The sequence below is a fragment of the Coregonus lavaretus genome (genome assembly GCF_964263955.1).
Source record: "Coregonus lavaretus genome assembly, chromosome: 10".
Lineage (NCBI taxonomy): Eukaryota > Metazoa > Chordata > Actinopteri > Salmoniformes > Salmonidae > Coregonus > Coregonus lavaretus.
Genome location: NC_139997.1, coordinates 27,772,043 through 27,790,514, shown reverse-complemented (window position 1 = coordinate 27,790,514; position 18,472 = coordinate 27,772,043). Strand labels below are relative to the sequence as shown.

At 43.9% G+C, this 18,472-nt stretch overlaps 1 protein-coding gene across 1 annotated transcript in view; it reads left to right on the top strand.

The window, feature by feature from the left end:
- The window catches only part of LOC311136223 (homeobox protein cut-like 1), a gene marked incomplete at its 5' end in the record, with an annotated part of 256,137 nt that overhangs the window by 141,857 nt on the left and 95,808 nt on the right, over nucleotides 1-18,472 (top strand). Inside the window, one exon of the mRNA XM_084170341.1 lies at nucleotides 12,689-12,736. Coding sequence (XP_084026467.1) covers nucleotides 12,689-12,736 — 48 coding nt within the window. The remainder of the gene's footprint in view (nucleotides 1-12,688; nucleotides 12,737-18,472) is intronic.

The following is an 18,472-nucleotide window of genomic DNA, read 5'->3' as shown; positions in this document are numbered from 1 at the left end:
TGTTGACGCATATCCCACGGTAGTTATTGGGGTCAAATTTGTCTCCACCTTTGTGGATTGGGGTGATCAGTCATTGGTTCTAAATATTGGGGAAGATGCCAGAGCTAAGGATGATGTTAAAGAGTTTAAGTATAGCCAATTGGAATTTGTGGTCTGTATATTTTATCATTTCATTGAGGATACCATCAACACCACAGGCCTTTCTGGGTTGGAGGGTTTGTATTTTGTCCTGTAGTTCATTCAATGTAATTGGAGAATCCAGTGGGTTCTGGTAGTTTTTAATAGTTTATTTCTAAGATTTGTATTTGATCATGTATATGTTTTTGCTGTTTGTTCTTTGTTATAGGGCCAAAAGATTGGAGAAGTGGTTTACCCATACATCTCTGTTTTGGATAGATAACTGTTGTTTGTTTAGTGTTTTCCAATTTTCCCAGAAGTGGTTAGTCTATGGATTCTTCAATTACATTGAGCTGATTTTTTTTGATTTGATAGGGAAGCTGAGAGGTCAAATATACTGTTTAGGTTTTCTACTGCCACGTTTACACCTTCACTATTACAGTGAAAGGTTTTGTCCAGGAAGTTGTCTAAAAGGGATTGAATTTGTTGTTGCCTAATTGTTTTTTGGTAGGTTTCTACACTACTTTCCTTCCATCAGTAGCATATCTTAATATTATTCAGTTCCTTTGGCTTTGATGCCTCATGATTTGAGTATTGCTCTGTTCAAGTAGACTGTGATTTTGCTGTGATCTGATAGGGGTGTCAGTGGGCTGACTGTGAACGCTCTGAGAGACTCGGGGTTGAGGTCAGTGATAAAGTAGTCTACTGTACTACTGCCAAGAGATGAGCTATAGGTGTACCTACCATAGGAGTCTCCTCGAAGCCTACCGTTGACTATGTACATACCCAGCGTGCGACAGAGCTGTGACCCGTTTTTGTTGGTTATGTTGTCGTAGTTGTGCCTAGGGGGGCATATGGGGAGGGAATGCTGTCACCTCCAGGTATGTGTTTGTCCCCCTGTGTGCTGAGGGTGTCAGGTTCTTGTCCAGTTCTGGCATTTAGGTCGCCACAGACAAGTACATGTCCCTGGGCCTGGAAGTGATTGATTTTCCCCCTCCAGGATGGAGAAGCTGTCTTCATTAAAGTATGGGGATTCTAGTGGGGGGATATAGGTTGCACACAGGAAGACATCTCTCTCTCTCTCTCTCTCTCTCTGGAGCTATTTACCATACTACCCTGCCTGCGTACTGTATGCTGCCTACAGGTTCAACTGCCATCCATACTTCATTCGTCTCCATATACATTGCCATACCTCACCTACTGTCTCTTCTGGCCTGATCAAACATACCATCCAGCATCATCTACATGGCATATACCATAACATAAAAAAATAAAAATAAAAATTCTACTATATTGCCAGTGCCACCACCATAACAATCCTTGTTAAGTGGTTGGAAAGGTGAAATAATCAACATTTAAAAATTAATAGATTTGGTAGATAGTCCCGTGTAGCTCAGTTGGTAGAGCATGGCGCTTGCAACGCCAGGGTTGTGGGTTCGATTCCCACGGGGGACCAGTATGAAAATGTATGCACTCACTAACTGTAAGTCGCTCTGGATAAAAGTGTCTGCTAAATGACTAAAATGTAAAATGTAATAGTCTTTCATTATTTTGACCTCTACTCAATATAATTGGGGTTTTCAGAGAATGGTGCTGGAATGTATTTTATTTTTTATTTCACCTTTATTTAACCAGGTAAACCAGTTGAGAACAAGTTCTCATTTACAACTGCGACCTGGCCAAGATAAAGCAAAGCAGTGCGATAAAAACAACAACACAGAGTTACATATGGGGTAAAACAAAACAAAGTCAAAAAAATACAACAGAAATACATATATATACAGTGTGTGCAAATTTAGCAAGTTATGGAGGTAAGGCAATAAAATAGGCTATAGTGCAAAATAATTACAATTAGTATTAACACTGGAATGATAGATGTGCAAGAGATGATGTGCAAATAGAGATACTGGGGTACAAATGAGCAAAATAAATAACAATATAGGGATGAGGTAGTTGGGCGGGCTAATTTCAGATGGGCTGTGTACAGGTGCAGTGATCGGTAAGGTGCTCTGACAACTGATGCTTAAAGTTAGTGAGGGAGATAAGTGTCTCCAGCTTCAGAGATTTTTGCAATTTGTTCCAGTCATTGGCAGCAGAGAACTGGAAGGAATTGCGGCCAAAGGAGGTGTTGGCTTTGGGGATGACCAGTGAGATATACCCGCTGGAGCGCAGACTACGGGTGGGTGTTGCTATGGTGACCAATGAGCTAAGATAAGGCGGGGATTTGCCTAGCAGTGATTTATAGATGGCCTGGAGCCAGTGGGTTTGGCGACGAATATGTAGTGAGGACCAGCCAACAAGAGCGTACAGGTCACAGTGGTGGGTATTATATGGGGCTTTGGAGACAAAACGGATGGCACTGTGATAGACTACATCCAATTTGCTGAGTAGAGTGTTGGAGGCTATTTTGTAAATGACATCGCCGAAGTCAAGGATCGGTAGGATAGTCAGTTTTACGAGGGCATGTTTGGCAGCATGAGTGAAGGAGGCTTTGTTGCGAAATAGGAAACCGATTCTAGATTTAACTTTGGATTGGAGATTCTTAATGTGAGTCTGGAAGGAGAGTTTACAGTCTAACCAGACACCTAGATATTTGTAGTTGTCCACATACTCTAGGTCAGACCCGTCGAGAGTAGTGATTCTAGTCGGGTGGGCGGGTGCAAGCAGCGTTCGGTTGAAGAGCATGCATTTAGTTTTACTAGTGTTTAAGAGCAGTTGGAGGCTACTGAAGGAGTGTTGTATGGAATTGAAGCTCGTTTGGAGGTTTGTTAACACAGCGTCCAATGAAGGGCCAGATGTATACAAAATGGTGTCGTCTGCGTAGAGGTGGATCTGAGAGTCACCAGCAGCAAGAGCGACGTCATTGATATACACAGAGAAAAGAGTCGGCCCAAGAATTGAACCCTGTGGCACCCCCATAGAGACTGCCATAGGTCCAGACAACAGGCCCTCCGATTTGACACATTGAACTCTATCTGAGAAGTAGTTGGTGAACCAGGCGAGGCAGTCATTTGAGAAACCAAGGCTATTTAGTCTGCCAATAAGAATGCGGTGATTGACAGAGTCGAAAGCCTTGGCCAGGTCAATGAAAACGGCTGCACAGTACTGTCTATTATCGATCGCGGTTATAATATCGTTTAGGACCTTGAGCGTGGCTGAAGTGCACCCATGACCAGCTCGGAAACCGGATTGCATAGCGGAGAAGGTACGGTGGGATTCGAAATGGTCGGTGATCTGTTTGTTGACTTGGCTTTCAAAAACTTTTGAAAGGCAGGGCAGGATGGATATGGGTCTGTAACAGTTTGGATCTAGAGTGTCACCCCCTTTGAAGAGGGGGATGACCGCGGCAGCTTTCCAATCTCTGGGGATCTCAGACGTTACGAAAGAGAGGTTGAACAGGCTAGTAATAGGGGTTGCGACAATTTCGGCGGCTAGTTTTAGAAAGAAAGGGTCCAGATTGTCTAGCCCAGATGATTTGTAGGGGTCCAGATTTTGCAGCTCTTTCAGAACATCAGCTGTCTGGATTTGTGTGAAGGAGAAGCGGGGGGGGGCATGGGCAAGTTGCAGCGGAGGGTGCAGAGCTGGTGGCCGGGGTAGTGGTAGCCAGGTGGAAAGCATGGCCAGCCGTAGCAAAATGCTTGTTGAAATTCTCGATTATTGTAGATTTATCGGTGGTGATAGTGTTTCCTAGCCTCAGTGCAGTGGGCAGCTGGGAGGAAGTGCTCTTATTTTCCATGGACTTTACAGTGTCCCAAAACTTTTTGGAGTTAGTGCTACAGGATGCAAATTTCTGTTTGAAAAAGTTAGCCTTTGCTTTCCTAACTGCTTGTGTATATTGGTTCCTAACTTCCCTGAAAAGTTGCATATCGCGGGGGCTATTTGATGTTAATGCAGTACGCCACAGAATGTTTTTGTGCTGGTCAAGGGCAGTCAAGTCTGAGGAGAACCAGGGGCTATATCTGTTCTTAGTTCTGTATTTTTTGAATGGGGCATGTCTATTTAAGATTGAGAGGAAATTACTTTTAAAGAACAACCAGGCATCCTCTACTGACGGAATGAGATCTATATCCATCCAGGATACCTGGGCCAGGTCAATTAGGAAGGCCTGCTCGCTGAAGTGTTTTTGGGAGCGTTTGACAGTGATGAGGGGTGGTCGTTTGACCGCGGACCCGTTACGGACGCAGGCAATAAGACAGTGATCGCTGAGATCCTGGTTGAAGACAGCGGAGGTGTATTTAGAGGGTAAGTTAGTCAGGATGATATCTATGAGGGTACCCATGTTTACGGATTTAGGGTTGTACCTGGTAGGTTCGTTGATAATTTGTGTGAGATTGAGGGCATCTAGTTTAGATTGTAGGATGGCCGGGGTGTTAAGCATATCCCAATTTAGGTCACCAAGCAGTACGAACTCTGAGGATAGATGGGGGGCAATCAATTCACATATGGTGTCCAGGGCACAGCTGGGGGCTGAGGGGGGTCTGTAGCAAGCGGCAACAGTGAAAGATTTATTTCTGGAAAGGTGGATTTTTAGAAGTAGAAGCTCAAACTGTTTGGGCACAGACCTGGATAGTATGATAGAGCTCTGCAGGCTATCTCTACAGTAGATTGCAACTCCACCCCCTTTGGCAGTTCTATCTAGACGGAAAATGTTATAGTTGGGGATGGAAATTTCAGAATTTTTGGTGGCCTTCCTAAGCCAGGATTCAGACACTGCTAGAACATCAGGGTTGGCGGAGTGTGCTAACGCAGTGAATAACTCAAACTTAGGAAGGAGGCTTCTGATATTTATGTGCAGAAAACCAAGACTTTTACGGTTACAGAAGTCAACAAATGATAGCTCCTGGGGAGTAGGAGTGATACTGGGGGCTGCAGGGCCTGGGTTAGCCTCTACATCACCAGAGGAACAGAGGAGGATTAGAATAAGGATACGACTAAAGGCTTTAAGAACTGGTCTTCTAGTGCGTTGGGTACATAGAATAAAGGGGGCAGTTCTCCGGGCGTTGTAGAAAAGATTCAGGGCATTATGTACAGAAAAGGATATGGAAGGATATGAGTACAGTTCAGGTAACCCTAAGCGTTGGGTAACAATGAAAGAGATAGCGTCATTGGAGGCACCGATTGAGCCGGTCTCGGCGTGTATGGGGGGTGGAACAAAGGAACTATATGAGGCAGTTTGAGAGGGACTAGGGGTTCTACAGTGAAATTGTATAATAAGAACTAACCCAAACAGCAATAGGCAAGGCATAATTGACATGGGAGAGAGGCATAAAGCAGTCACAGGTGTTATTAGAGAGAGCTAAGACAACAACTGGAAATAGCGATAACGTTTGGGCTAAGACTAAACAGAATAAACAGGACAGGGTACCGTGTAAAGGAACAGTCCAGCAGGCATCAGCTGTGCAGCTGAGTGATCATAAGGTCCAGTGAACAGCAATATGTGAGTCCGAGAGCAGTTCAAATTGGTGCTTCAGCACAGCTAGCAGGGAGCACAGTTGTAGTTTGCGTGTGCTAGCGGGCCGGGGCTGGCAGATGGATCTTCGTGGTCGTCGCAACTGGAAGCCTGATGAAACCACATCAGACTATTTCGTCGGCAAACCAGTCGTGTTGGATCGGCGGGGCTCAGTGTCAACACTAGGAGGTCCCGTCCGGTTGACAGAGAGGTAGATAGCCGGGAGATGGGCCTGAGGCTAGCTCAAGGCTAACTGGTGCTTGCTATAGGGCAATGGTAATCAGCCAACAACAGGTTGCAGCTAGCTAGCTGGTTGTGATGATCCGGCGCTAGGGTCCAGTGATTCCGGCAGAAAGTCCAATAAGCTCTGGGTCGATAGCACGCTGGGTCGATAGCACGCTGTGCAGACTGGCCGACGAATTGTCCAGGCTAGAGCTAGAGCTGGCTGGTGGATAGTGTAGGCCACGGACAGTGGTGAAGACGCTAACGGTGACTAATAGCAGGTAGCCATTTAGTTGCGGCTACACTAGTATCAGCTTACGGTTCTTGATGAAAGTTATAAAGAAATAATAGAATCCTTTCCACGTTGGGTGAGGCAGGTTGCAGGAAAGTATATTTAGTTAAAGAATGAAAAGTAAAAATTGAGAGATATATACAAAATAGACAAAAAAAAACAAGAAACGGGATATTTACACAAGGACGATGAAATAAAAGCGACCGCACTGCTACGCCATCTTGGATCAATTGGTGGCTGTTTTATGGGCTTTTGACCAATTCTGATATTTATTTGGTTTTTTTTGCGCTGATCTTAACTTTTTTGGTACAGTGAGGGAAAAAAGTATTTGATCCCCTGCTGATTTTGTATGTTTGCCCACTGACAACGAAATGATCAGTCTATAATTTTAATGGTAGGTTTATTTGAACAGTGAGAGACAGAATAACAACAACAAAATCCAGAAAAACGCATGTCAAAAATGTTATAAATTGATTTGCATTTTAATGAGGGAAATAAGTATTTGACCCCCTCTCAATCAGAAAGATTTCTGACTCCCAGGTGTACAGGTAACGAGCTGAGCACACTCTTAAAGTACAAAATCAGCAGGGGATCAAATACTTCCCTCACTGTACATAATGTTTCAGCCATCTATGACAAAAAGAGATTCTGGACTTCAGAACAGCAATCACTAACCTCAATTTGGATAAAGATTTCTACTTCAATGAGTCGGCGGCGCAGGACATAATGCTCACCCCGGACCAGGCCCTAATCACTGACAAGAGAAAGAGACGGGGATACAGAGGTCGACGTACTTGCACCCTGATGAAACTACAGCAGAGAGTAAATAAACTTCCTCTATCCTCTGTTCTATTGCGAATATACAATCGCTGGAGAACAAACTGGACGAGCTCCATTCGAGACTATCCTATCAACGGGGGGGGGTGGGGGGTGTCTCTTTGTGTGTCTTTTTAACAACAGCTGGTGCGCCATCTCTAATATTAAGGAAATCTCAAGGTTCTGCTCGCATGAGTTAGAATACCTCATGATAAGCTGTAGACCATGCTATTTACCAAGTTTTTATCTATATGTTTCGTAGCTCAGTTGGTAGAGCATGGCTCTTGCAACGCCAGGGTTCGTTTCCCACGGGGGGCCAGTAAAGCTATATTTTTGTCTCATCAGACCACATTACCTTCTCCCATTCCTCCTCTGGATCATCCAGATGGTCATTGGCAAACTTCAGACGGGCCTGGACATCCGCTGGCTTGAGCAGGGGGACCTTGCGTGCGCTGCAGGATTTTAATCCATGACGGCGTAGTGTGTTACTAATGGTTTTCTTTGAGACTGTGGTCCCAGCTCTCTTCAGGTCATTGACCAGGTCCTGCCGTGTAGTTCTGGGCTGATCCCTCACCTTCCTCATGATCATTGATGCCCCACGAGGTGAGATCTTGCATGGAGCCCCAGACCGAGTGTGATTGACCGTCATCTTGAACTTCTTCAATTTTCTAATAATTGCGCCAACAGTTGTTGCCTTCTCACCAAGCTGCTTGCCTATTGTCCTGTAGCCCATCCCAGCCTTGTGCAGGTCTACAATTTTATCCCTGATGTGCTTACACAGCTCTCTGGTCTTGGCCATTGTGGAGAGGTTGGAGTCTGTTTGATTGAGTGTGTGGACAGGTGTCTTTTATACAGGTAACGAGTTCAAACAGGTGCAGTTAATACAGGTAATGAGGGGGGAACAAGAGGGCTTCTTAAAGAAAAACTAACAGTTCTGTGAGAGCCGGAATTCTTACTGGTTGGTAGGTGATCAAATACTTATGTCATGCAATAAAATGCAAATTAATTACTTAAAAATCATACAATGTGATTTTCTGGATTTTTGTTTTAGATTCCGTCTCTCACAGTTGAAGTGTACCTATGATAAAAATTACAGACCTCTACATGCTTTCTAAGTAGGAAAACCTGCAAAATCGGCAGTGTATCAAATACTTGTTCTCCCCACTGTACCTCAACTAACCGGTGCCCCCGCACATTGACACGGTACCGGTACCCCCTGTATATAGCCTCGCTATTGTTATTTTTACTGCTGCTCTTAATTATTTGTTACTTTTATTTCGTATTATTTTATATTGTATTTTTCTGTGATTTATTTTGGTATTCTTTCTTAAAACTGCATTGTTGGTTAAGGGCTTGTAAGTAAGCATTTCACTGTAAGGTCTACACCTGTTGTATTCGGCGCATGTGACAAATACAATTTGATTTGATTTGATCAAGCTGTAGAAACATCTCAGGGATGATCAATGGAAACAGGACGCAGCTGAGCTCAATTTCGAGTCTCATAGCAAAGGGTCTGAATACTTATTTAAATAAGGTAATTCTGTTTTTTATTTTGAATAGATTTTTCAAACCTGTTTTCACTGTCATTATGGGGTATTCTGTGTAGATTGATGAGGGGAAAAAATTATTAAATCCATTTTAGAATAAGGCTGTAACATAACAAAAATGTGGAAAAAGTCAAGGGGTCTGAATACTTTCCGAATGCACTGTATCTACCTCAATTACCTCATACCCGTCGTTTTGGTACTTGTACCCCTTGTATATAGCCAAGTTATCGTTACTCATCGTGTATCTATTATTACTTTTTTACATGTTTTACTTTTCTATTATTTCTCTTTCTTTCTCCTTGCATTGTTGGGAAAGGCCCGTAAGTAAGCACTTAACTGTTAGTCCACACCTGTTGTTTACGAAGCGTGTGATGAATACATTTTTATTTTATGAGAAAATCTAACATAGCCTATTATCTAGAAAGGTAACTCCAAACACCTTTTTGCTAATAACAGCTGTTTAGCTGGTTAAACAAAGGTTAGCCATGTTTTGGCAAAAATGAAAGCTTACCAGCAGCCAGCGGCACTTTCCGCGACTGGAACTCGCGGGTGCTTTTTCAAAGCCAACGTTACATACTCCAGCAAGTATAATTAGCTCCAATTAGTGTAATTTGCTCAATATTAGGAGTTGAGAAATCAATATGACATCATTATAAAGAACATACTCACCTCTTTTCTACTGTAGGTATGTAATTCAAAATGCCTTTATTCTGTTTCAAGCGATGTTCATAAAAACATAGAAAATAATAATAAATACTAAACAATTTAAATATATATTTTTGCGGGTCCCCTGCAGGACCCCAGGTTGAATACCGTCCTCAGTCACTCTGGCCTGAAGATCAGTGTTTACTGGGCTAGCCGTTATTGGTCACTTGGTCATTACCGTTAAGTCTTTTTATCCATCAGTCAGAATGTGAAGATCAGTTTTATGCAGTAGGGCTCTCTGTATAGCAAATTCGGGACAATTGAATTTGCTGATCTCAAGCAGATTGTCTTGGTGTGTGTGAGTGCGTGTGTCCCTGTCGAGATCCAGAAGACTTGGGAGATCTCTTGGCCAGGGCAGGAGTGTTATGTTGAAACCAGATGTTGAGCGATGTTTCCTCTTCTGGTGCGCCGCTTACATAAATGTCATCTGTACAGTAGCCAGTGCCGACGGGCGATTAGCAGGCCCAGCTGCTCCCTCCCGGGGAGTGGGAAAAGTCCAACACGCTAGCTAGCTAACGTTAGCCTAGCATTTTGCCTAGCTCAGCAAAGCATGGCATGGCCTGTGTCAGCCAGCCCCCAGATTCTGACAGAGAGGCTCCTGAGAGGAAGAGGGGAGGGAGGGAAATGGTGGAAAGAGGGCATACTGGTGTACACATCAGCCAGTCATAGGAAGCACACTTAAACGGGTTATCAAAATGGAGTGAGAGAAAGTGAGACGAGAGAGGGGGGAGAGGATACGACCGAGACCCATGCATTTAAAAGCTCTTAATTTCACATAGTTGTTATGCCTACTCTGCAAGTTAGAGTTGATCACTTTAAAATATATGACGCAAGGTTTCAGTAATAGGTTACAGAGGTTATATTGTGTCATAGGACACACATGTGCTTTGCAAGTGTCACAGAGTACACCTCTGCTGTATCCTGAGCGTGACTGAAATTTCCACTTGTCCAATGTCGGCTGCTGCTAACTCAGTTACAGTGGTCAGTTCTGTTTGGGAGCATGCTGTGCATTCCTATAGGGAGGCCTCATGTAAGGCCTTTTTGTGCCCAGCTGAGATTTATTCAGGGGTGTATTTAATTTAATTTAATTTAATTTAATTATCAAACACGCCTGCTCTGTTCAAATGAAAATAGACATTGAAATTGGCCATAATCAGATATACTTTAATGGCGAGGCGTTGCAATCGCTCCACTGTAGGTTGCCCAAGATGTGATTAATCATTGGTTGAGTAAGGTCGGAACAATGGAGCAGTTTGTTTTAATTGGAGCGCTTCATTTTATTTTCATCCACGCAGACCGCAGATTCGACACTCAACCCAGTTTCTCACAAGTTAAGCAGGCACATAACGCTACAGAAATAGCCGGCTGTTGAAGTTGGCCCGTTTTTCAGGCCTAACAGTGCTTTTAGAAGTTAATTAATGAACAGAGCTCACATTTGCATGTAGCGTCGCTATTTATAAAAAATAAAAATAAACTTTTTGCATGATTGGTAATTTAACCAGAAACAACTGAGTCATGCAGAATGTGTGCAGTGGCAAAAAGAGGGCACGAGGAGGAGAGAGAGAGGTTGTGTGAGAGAGAGGTTGTGTGAGAGAGAGGTTGTGTGAGAGAGAGGTTGTGTGAGAGAGAGGTTGTGTGAGAGAGAGGTTGTGTGAGAGAGAGGTTGTGTGAGAGAGAGGTTGGGTGAGAGAGAGGTTGGGTGAGAGAGAGGTTGGGTGAGAGAGGTTGTTTGAGAGGGAGAGAGGTTGAGAGGGAGAGAGAGAGAGAGAGGAAATGTGCTAATAAAGGTATGCTGCCTGCCTTCTTGTACGCTTTTCCTTTAACTCTTTACACTCATGGGAATTGGCCTATATGGATAGGGCTAAACTGAAATGTTTCTTACAGAATAAATATGAAAAGCATATGCATGACCATGGTAGCAATTGAAATGGAACAGTTTGGAGATTATGGGAAAATTATTACACCAAAGTTGAGGACACAACAGTTCACCTGAAACAAGACTGAATCCAAACATTACACTGCTCTGTTGTACTTTTCGCCACATTTGTTGAAAACTAAATCTGATAATACTCTGGATACATTCAGTAACATGATAAGAATATTCCTGGAAAGTGTGGGGTAGGTGCAACATAAGACAAAAAAATGAGAAGGGTTTGAGTGAGATGACTAACTGGTGTCTCCAAGTGGCCACACACCTCTCCAAAGTGTGCACAGTTCCTACGTAATTTCAATGCACTTTTGACTCAAAGAATAGTCTTCAACTATAAGGTGCTTCTTTGAGCTCTCATAGCTGTTTTGTTGAGGAACTAGCGCAAACACAGTTGTTTTGTTTGAAACACAACCCTGCATTCCCACCATCACACAATTACTGTTGTTGTTTAGGCAATCCAAAAACTGTCCATTATAAATCACAATCTGGGTCAGGTGGGCATCATTTGAAAGCCTGTTCTATTGCCGACATGACTAGCTAAGTTATAAAATAGGATATTACAGTGTTAGGCTTTCACAATGCAATTCAGGGAAACGGATCATAATATTGGTGCACAGTCATGAGTGCATTCAGGTGCGTGTGCTGCAGAAAATGTTCTTCACAATAGACAAACAAGCTCATTCTGTTCAGAACAACCCAGGGTATGACGCCATGTCATCTTGTAACTGTACATCAAACATAGTGATCATAAACGTTGACACTGAATATGACATGAGTTTTATGATATGGAAATGTGAAGTGCACATTTGTATTCACAGGTGTTTGGCATGCTTGTATGACATCAAGCTGTATTTATTATAATCCTCAACGTCTCATATTTGAAAATACATAGTCCTCTTAATTTACAGCATTTCCTTCACTCAGACAACCAAACATTTATAAAAGTTGCCCAATTAGCGGGATGGATGGGGGCAACTTCTTGTTGCGCGAGGTGCTCAAGTTCAAAACGGCTGTCAGTCAAAACCCATACAGCGCTGTGAAACGCAGAGCCTGAGCTTGGACATCAAGTGTTACTGTACAGCCACTGCGTTCCAATTTAGTTATTTATCAGTCCCCAAATCTGCCATTTTCAACCCGTATATGGGTACGAGCGTAAAGGGTTAAGCACAGAGCATCCTCTCTGCTCTCATTCAAGGGTAGCACAAGGTGATATTCTGTAGTTTTTTTCTTCCCTCCTTTTCCCAGAGAACAAACCTTCCCTCAGGGAGGGTTTTGACAAATCAGGATCCCCATTTTCATATGTTTAACGTGTTTCTATGCTCCGGATCTGGGAACAAAAGGCAACACTGCCTCATCTATCAGAGTTGACAGCAGGGATTTTTTGAAAATGTAGTGAAAATGGGGCCTGGCTTTTCTAAACTAAACACATGGTTTGTTTGTAAGAGGTTTCTGCTCAATATTGTGGTGATAAAGCCAATGACTGAGGTGTTAAAGACTATGGAAATGGAGGATGTGGCCATTTTCACCATATGGGAATGTATTGTGTTTTGCTCTCCCACAACGTAGCATTGTTATGAGACGTTAATCATTTTCCCTTTTTTCTATTGCAGGATCTGCGAAAGCAGGTAGCTCCGTTGCTCAAGGGCTTCCAAGCAGAGGTGAGTGCTATTTAAAACTCTAGATCATTTTATACTTAGCTTTCCTTTATCCATTATGGATATGTTTGTGTGTAGCCTACAGTACAGTGTGTATGTAGTGAGGGATAGCGGACATTTTGATTTTGCGGGGAAACAGTGGCTCCCTGACGTACCCAAAAAGGCTGACATGTGCTGTCTCTGCCTGGCCAGACTGCTGCTGCTGCTGGAGGAGCTTTCCCTTTCTCAGTGGAGCCCTCGCCAGGGGAGTCCATTATTTGTGTCCTTTTATGAGGCTCGCTAGCTCCCAGCCATGTTTAAATTGCATCCCCTTAAAAGATTCCAGCCAAACCACTCCTGATCAGAGCTGTAGTCTTAAAGTCCAGGCAGACATGCCTTTCTCCGTTTCATAACTCACCACCCCCCACCTCCCCTTTATGGCTATGTGTCACATCGTCTGATGCAAAGTTCCTCTTGATATCTGCTAAAATGATTGGCCTCCTGAATAATTCCTTGCGTATTGGGAGAAACTTGTTGCCTACTGTGTCTCTTGTACTGAGTCTCTGACTTTCTGTGTGTGTAATATTATGGTATCGTTGCCTCAGAAATGTGAACATGGGGTTGTGGATTAAAGTAAATGAGCCAGTTCAGACCAGGGGGGATTCACGGGGGGGCTGATGGCAATGGCACTTTAACCCTCTAGTCTGGAGGGGGGTGGAGGGTGGGGGGCTCATACGAGGGGGCGCGATGTTCACTATGCCTGCACCGGGTTTAAATCCCTGACCCTGAAAATGCGCCCTGACAGCCTAGGCCAGCCATAGGGTAGAGCGGCCCTGCTGATTTAACATTTTGTCCTGCGAGCCCTTGCGCCGCTCCGAAAGTATGGTAACTTCAGCATTGATTTAGGGGACTTTAATGGTAATAATGTGAGCTGTGAGACTTGAGGCGGGAAGGGGGATGAGGGGTGTGCGAGTGAGAGCTGTGTTTCTGGCGCCAGCTCTTAATTCCTCCTCCTCGAGTGCCACTCCTGCAGTAAATAAGGGCTTAGCGATTTGAGGGCTTTATGGAGAGCATCAAAACAAGCCCAGCCTGACTCCTCTGAGTGCCTCCACTGCTATACTGCTACCGCTGGGCCTGCCTCCTGCCTCGGCTGTCTGAGGCACTGCCTGAATTACTACAGAGTCAATTCACTTTTAATATCTTTGTCAAATCAGGAAATGTTTTGAATTGAAATTCTATAAATCAATTATAAAGAAAAAACGGTATTGAATTTAGAATATGTACTAATGTGGTCACAGTTGCGAACAAGTCAGTGTTTATGTTTGTTTGAGGGACTTTAATTATTCTCATCCAAAGGAAATGGCATCCATAAAACTGTCAACCGTTTTAGGAGACAGATGCAAGTGTTGCCGACTGCAAATTTGTCCTCTGTCTTGCTCAGTGCATATTTAATTTGGTAATGATGGAGGACTAAGATTTTACCACTTTTTGTCAGATTGCATTTTACATTCGGAACATGTATTTGTGAGTCTCCCTCACTAATTCATGATATAAAATGTTTTGAATTCAGTCTAAACATTTACATATAAAGGGAGGAGCAGGCATTTCAATTATGTCTGGAGCTCTCTGCCTTGTGTAATGCTTGTGTCCATGACAACTCACCCTGATGATGTGTCCAGACTCCAGACAGAACATCACTAGTCGTCTGACCCATGAGTAATCCCTCTTCAGGGAATACTGTCCTGTTTCTGATTTTCCTGTTCCAGGAGTATTTACCAGTACTATCCAGTGTTACTTAGTGGAACAAACATTCTTAGAATTTGGTTAAGAAATGGTCCTAAAATGGAACCCTGTGGTGCACCTTTCTTTTGATCGGTTGTTTGCTACCTTATTTGCGTTTACAACAAACTGCTCTCATGCTCAAAGATATTATATTACTTTTAACTCAGTTTATGTATATTATTAAGTTCATTCCACTGTACTGAGAAATGTGATTATTAGAGAAATCCCTTCAGAGAAACACAAACAGTTCACAGTTCATCTTGGGAGTGCATCACACATGTTCGTTTTGATCACTTTGATGAGCACGCGTCTCCCGTTGCTCCCCAACGCTCTCTATGAGAACCATTGTGTTGCCACAGTACAACCAGCACCATAGTCAGATGCATATCCCTGACAGTAATTAGTCACTGTTACTTAATTATATTCATATTCCTGTCGGCTCTTAAATTATTATTTAGTTAAGTGTTCTGAATCCCCTAAAACAAAGCCCACTCTCACTAAGAGGCCCAAGAATTTGGCTGCCCTCTGAATGGCTGCTAAATAAAACTCCTAACTGCTACTACGTGCCATGACTCAGTAATTGGTCAGTGGCTGCTATAAAGGCCGAAATATAGACCGCTGGACAGGAAATCCCCAATAAGAAACAGAGTGCAGATGGGTTTTAATGAAATAAGAGAGAAGAGAAATAAAGTACAGTAACACAGGCTACTTTTAAAGATTTGCCTTGCTTTAAATGTCTGTCATCCTCGAACCATCTCGAAATGGCTATCGCCGACGCCTCTGAATAAAGAGGCTTCTTAAGCGACTAAAAGCACTTATTTATAATTCAGCAGCGAGGAGCGCCATGTAACTTTCATGAAGTTAAAGGATCTGAAAAGACAGCTCCCTGTACACCTCTCTCAGGCAGGGCGGAACCACACTGCAGCCCGTCTAGCCCATTAGCGTTCATTGTGGTTGACGCAAGGGATTCGTAAGGGCCCCCAGGCCTATTATTGATGGAGGTAATCGTCCCAGGTTTAAAAATACCCATCACCCCACCCACATCACACCAGCCCGGCTCACAGGCACCAGCCTGAGATTCCTGCAGCCATTTTCATTTATCTCCTCTGTGATTTAAATGGGACGGTTGGCAAGGACAGGAGAAGTCCCTGACCTTCGCAAAGTCCCAATTTATCATCTCGGGAATTTTGGGCTTTCACTTTTGTTTTCCATGAGCATCAGCTGGGTGAGAGATAACAATATACTGTAGATCTCAGCAACATCTTCTCGTGTGAAAGCAGTAGTGTTGACTGCTTAAATAGGGAGCAAAACAAATGACAAAATGGAGACTTGGTGTGATTCAAAGTAGCAGATTGACACATACAGAAGATACAGTACACAAGCATTTTGGCTCTCCATAGGGGGAACAATAGGAATAAGGTCACTTTATGCTCCCTCTGTTCATTATCCACAAGGCAGAGCATGACTTGCAGTGCATTAGAATATCTGAGATGCTCCACAACTTCTGGAAGGCCTCAAGGGTTAGGGAGAGGGCCAAGCCAGGCAGCCCGATCTGTTTGGGCTTTTTTTTTGTCTTCTTTTTTTTTTGTGAAATGAGCGAGCGCTTCTTTCCTGTCAGGAAATGAGAACACAATGGGAAACAGAGCTCAGCATGTGGCGCCCACAGGCCCATGTGGACACGCACCACAGCAGGGGGGAGGTGGGAGAAGGGAGGGAGGGGTGGAGAGCTCAATGGCATCCCCTCTTGGGGAGAGGGGGGATCTTTCTACTGCAGCTGTAGCCTCCCCCTTCCTACTTACACACATATGCATGCCCACAAACACATTTTTTCCCGGCATCCCTTGATTCTGCCCCTACTATCGCCAAAACCTCAGAGGGAACCCGTCCTTGCATGAAGTGTGACGTGTGTGTATATGTAATATGTGACGCCACCAGAGTGTTCTCGGTCTCTCTCCGGACCACCTCTACTTCTCTAAGACACCGCTCAGAGTCTATCCCAGATACACTATATATACAAACGTCTTTGGACACCCCTTCAAATTAGTGGATTTGGCCATTTCAGCCACACCCGTTGCTGACAGGTGTATAACATTGAGCACACAGCCATGCAATCTCCATAGGAAAACATTGGAGATAGAATGGCCTTACTGAACAGCTCAGTGACTTTCAACGTGGCATCGTCATAGTATGTTGTTATAGTGCTGTTATTGTGAAGTGGAAACGTTTAGTAGCAACAACGGCTCAGCCGCAAAGTGGTAGGCCACACAAGCTCACAGAACGGGATCGCCGAGTGCTGAAGCGCGTAAAAATTGGCTGTCCTCGGTTGCAACACTCTCTACCGAGTTCCAAACTGTCTCTGGAAGCAATGTCAGCACAATAACTGTTCATCAAGAGCTTCATGAAATGGGTTTCCATCGCTGAGCAGCCGCACACAAGCCTACGATCACCATGCGCAATGCCAAGCATCGGCTAGAGTTGTGTAAAGCTTGCCGCCATTGGACTCTGGAGCAGTGGAAACACGTTCTCTGGAGTGATGAATCACGCTTCACGATCTGGCAGTCCAATGGATGAATCTGGGTTTGGTGGATGCCAGGAGAACGCTACCTGCCCCAATGCACAGTGCCAATTGTAAAGTTTGGTGGAGGAGGAATAATGGTCTGAGGCTGTTTTTCATGGTTCGAGCTAGGCACCTTAGTTCCAGTGAAGGGAAATCGTAACGCTACAGCATACAATTACATTCTAGACGATTCTGTGCTTACAACTTTGTGCAATAGTTTGGGGAAAGCCCTTTCCTGTTTCAGCATGACAATGCCCCTGTGCAGAAAGCGAGGTCCATACAGAAATGGTTTGTCGAGATCAATGTGGAAGAACTTGACTGGCCTACACAGAGCCCTGACCTCAACCCCATCGAACATCTTTGGGATAAATTGGAACGGCGACTGGAGCCTGGCCTAATCGCTCAACATCAGTGCACGACTTAACTAATGCTCTTGTGGCTGAATGGAAGCAAGTCCCTGCAGCAATGTTCCAACATCTAGTGGAAAGCCTTCCCAGAATGGAGGCTGTTATAGCAGCAAAGGGGGGACCAACTCCATATTGATGCCCATGATTTTGGAATGAGATGTTCGACGTGCGGGTGACCACATACTTTTGGTCATGTAGTGTACATTTTACTGCCACAGCAAATGTATCTTGATGACAAACTGTCACTGTAAATGAAAGAGGGAAGAACATACATCGAGTCACTCAGCAGAGTGGAAAGAAATCAGTCACTAAGGAATGTGGTTTAAATGTGAGTAAATCTTTAGTATGCAGTCGTGGTCAAAAGTTTTGAGAATGACACAAATATTAATTTTCACAAAGTCTGCTGCCTCAGTTTTTATGATGGCAATTTGCATATACTCCAGAATGTTATGAAGAGTGATCAGATGAATTGCAATTAATTGCAAAGTCCCTCTTTGCCATGAAAATGAACTTAATCCCCAAAAAACATTTCCACTGCATTTCAACCCTGCCACAAAATGACCAGCTGCCATCATGTCAGTGATTCTCTCGTTAACACAGGTGAGAGTGTTGACGAGGACAAGGCTGGAGATCACTCTGTCATGCTGATTGAGTTAGATTAACAGACTGGAAGCTTTAAAAGGAGGGTGGTGCTTGAAATCATTGTTCTTCCTCTGTTAACCATGGTTACCTGCAAGGAAACACGTGCCGTCATCATTGCTTTGCACAAAAAGGGCTTCACAGGCAAGGATATTGCTGCTAGTAAGATTGCACCTAAATCAACCATTTATCGGATCATCAAGAACTTCAAGGAGAGAGGTTCAATTGTTGTGAAGAAGGCGTCAGGGCGCCCAAGAAAGTCCAGCAAGTGCCAGGACCGTCTCCTAAAGTTGATTCAGCTGTGGGATCGGGGCACCACCAGTGCAGAGCTTGCTCAGGAATGGCAGCAGGCAGGTGTGAGTGCATCTGCACGCA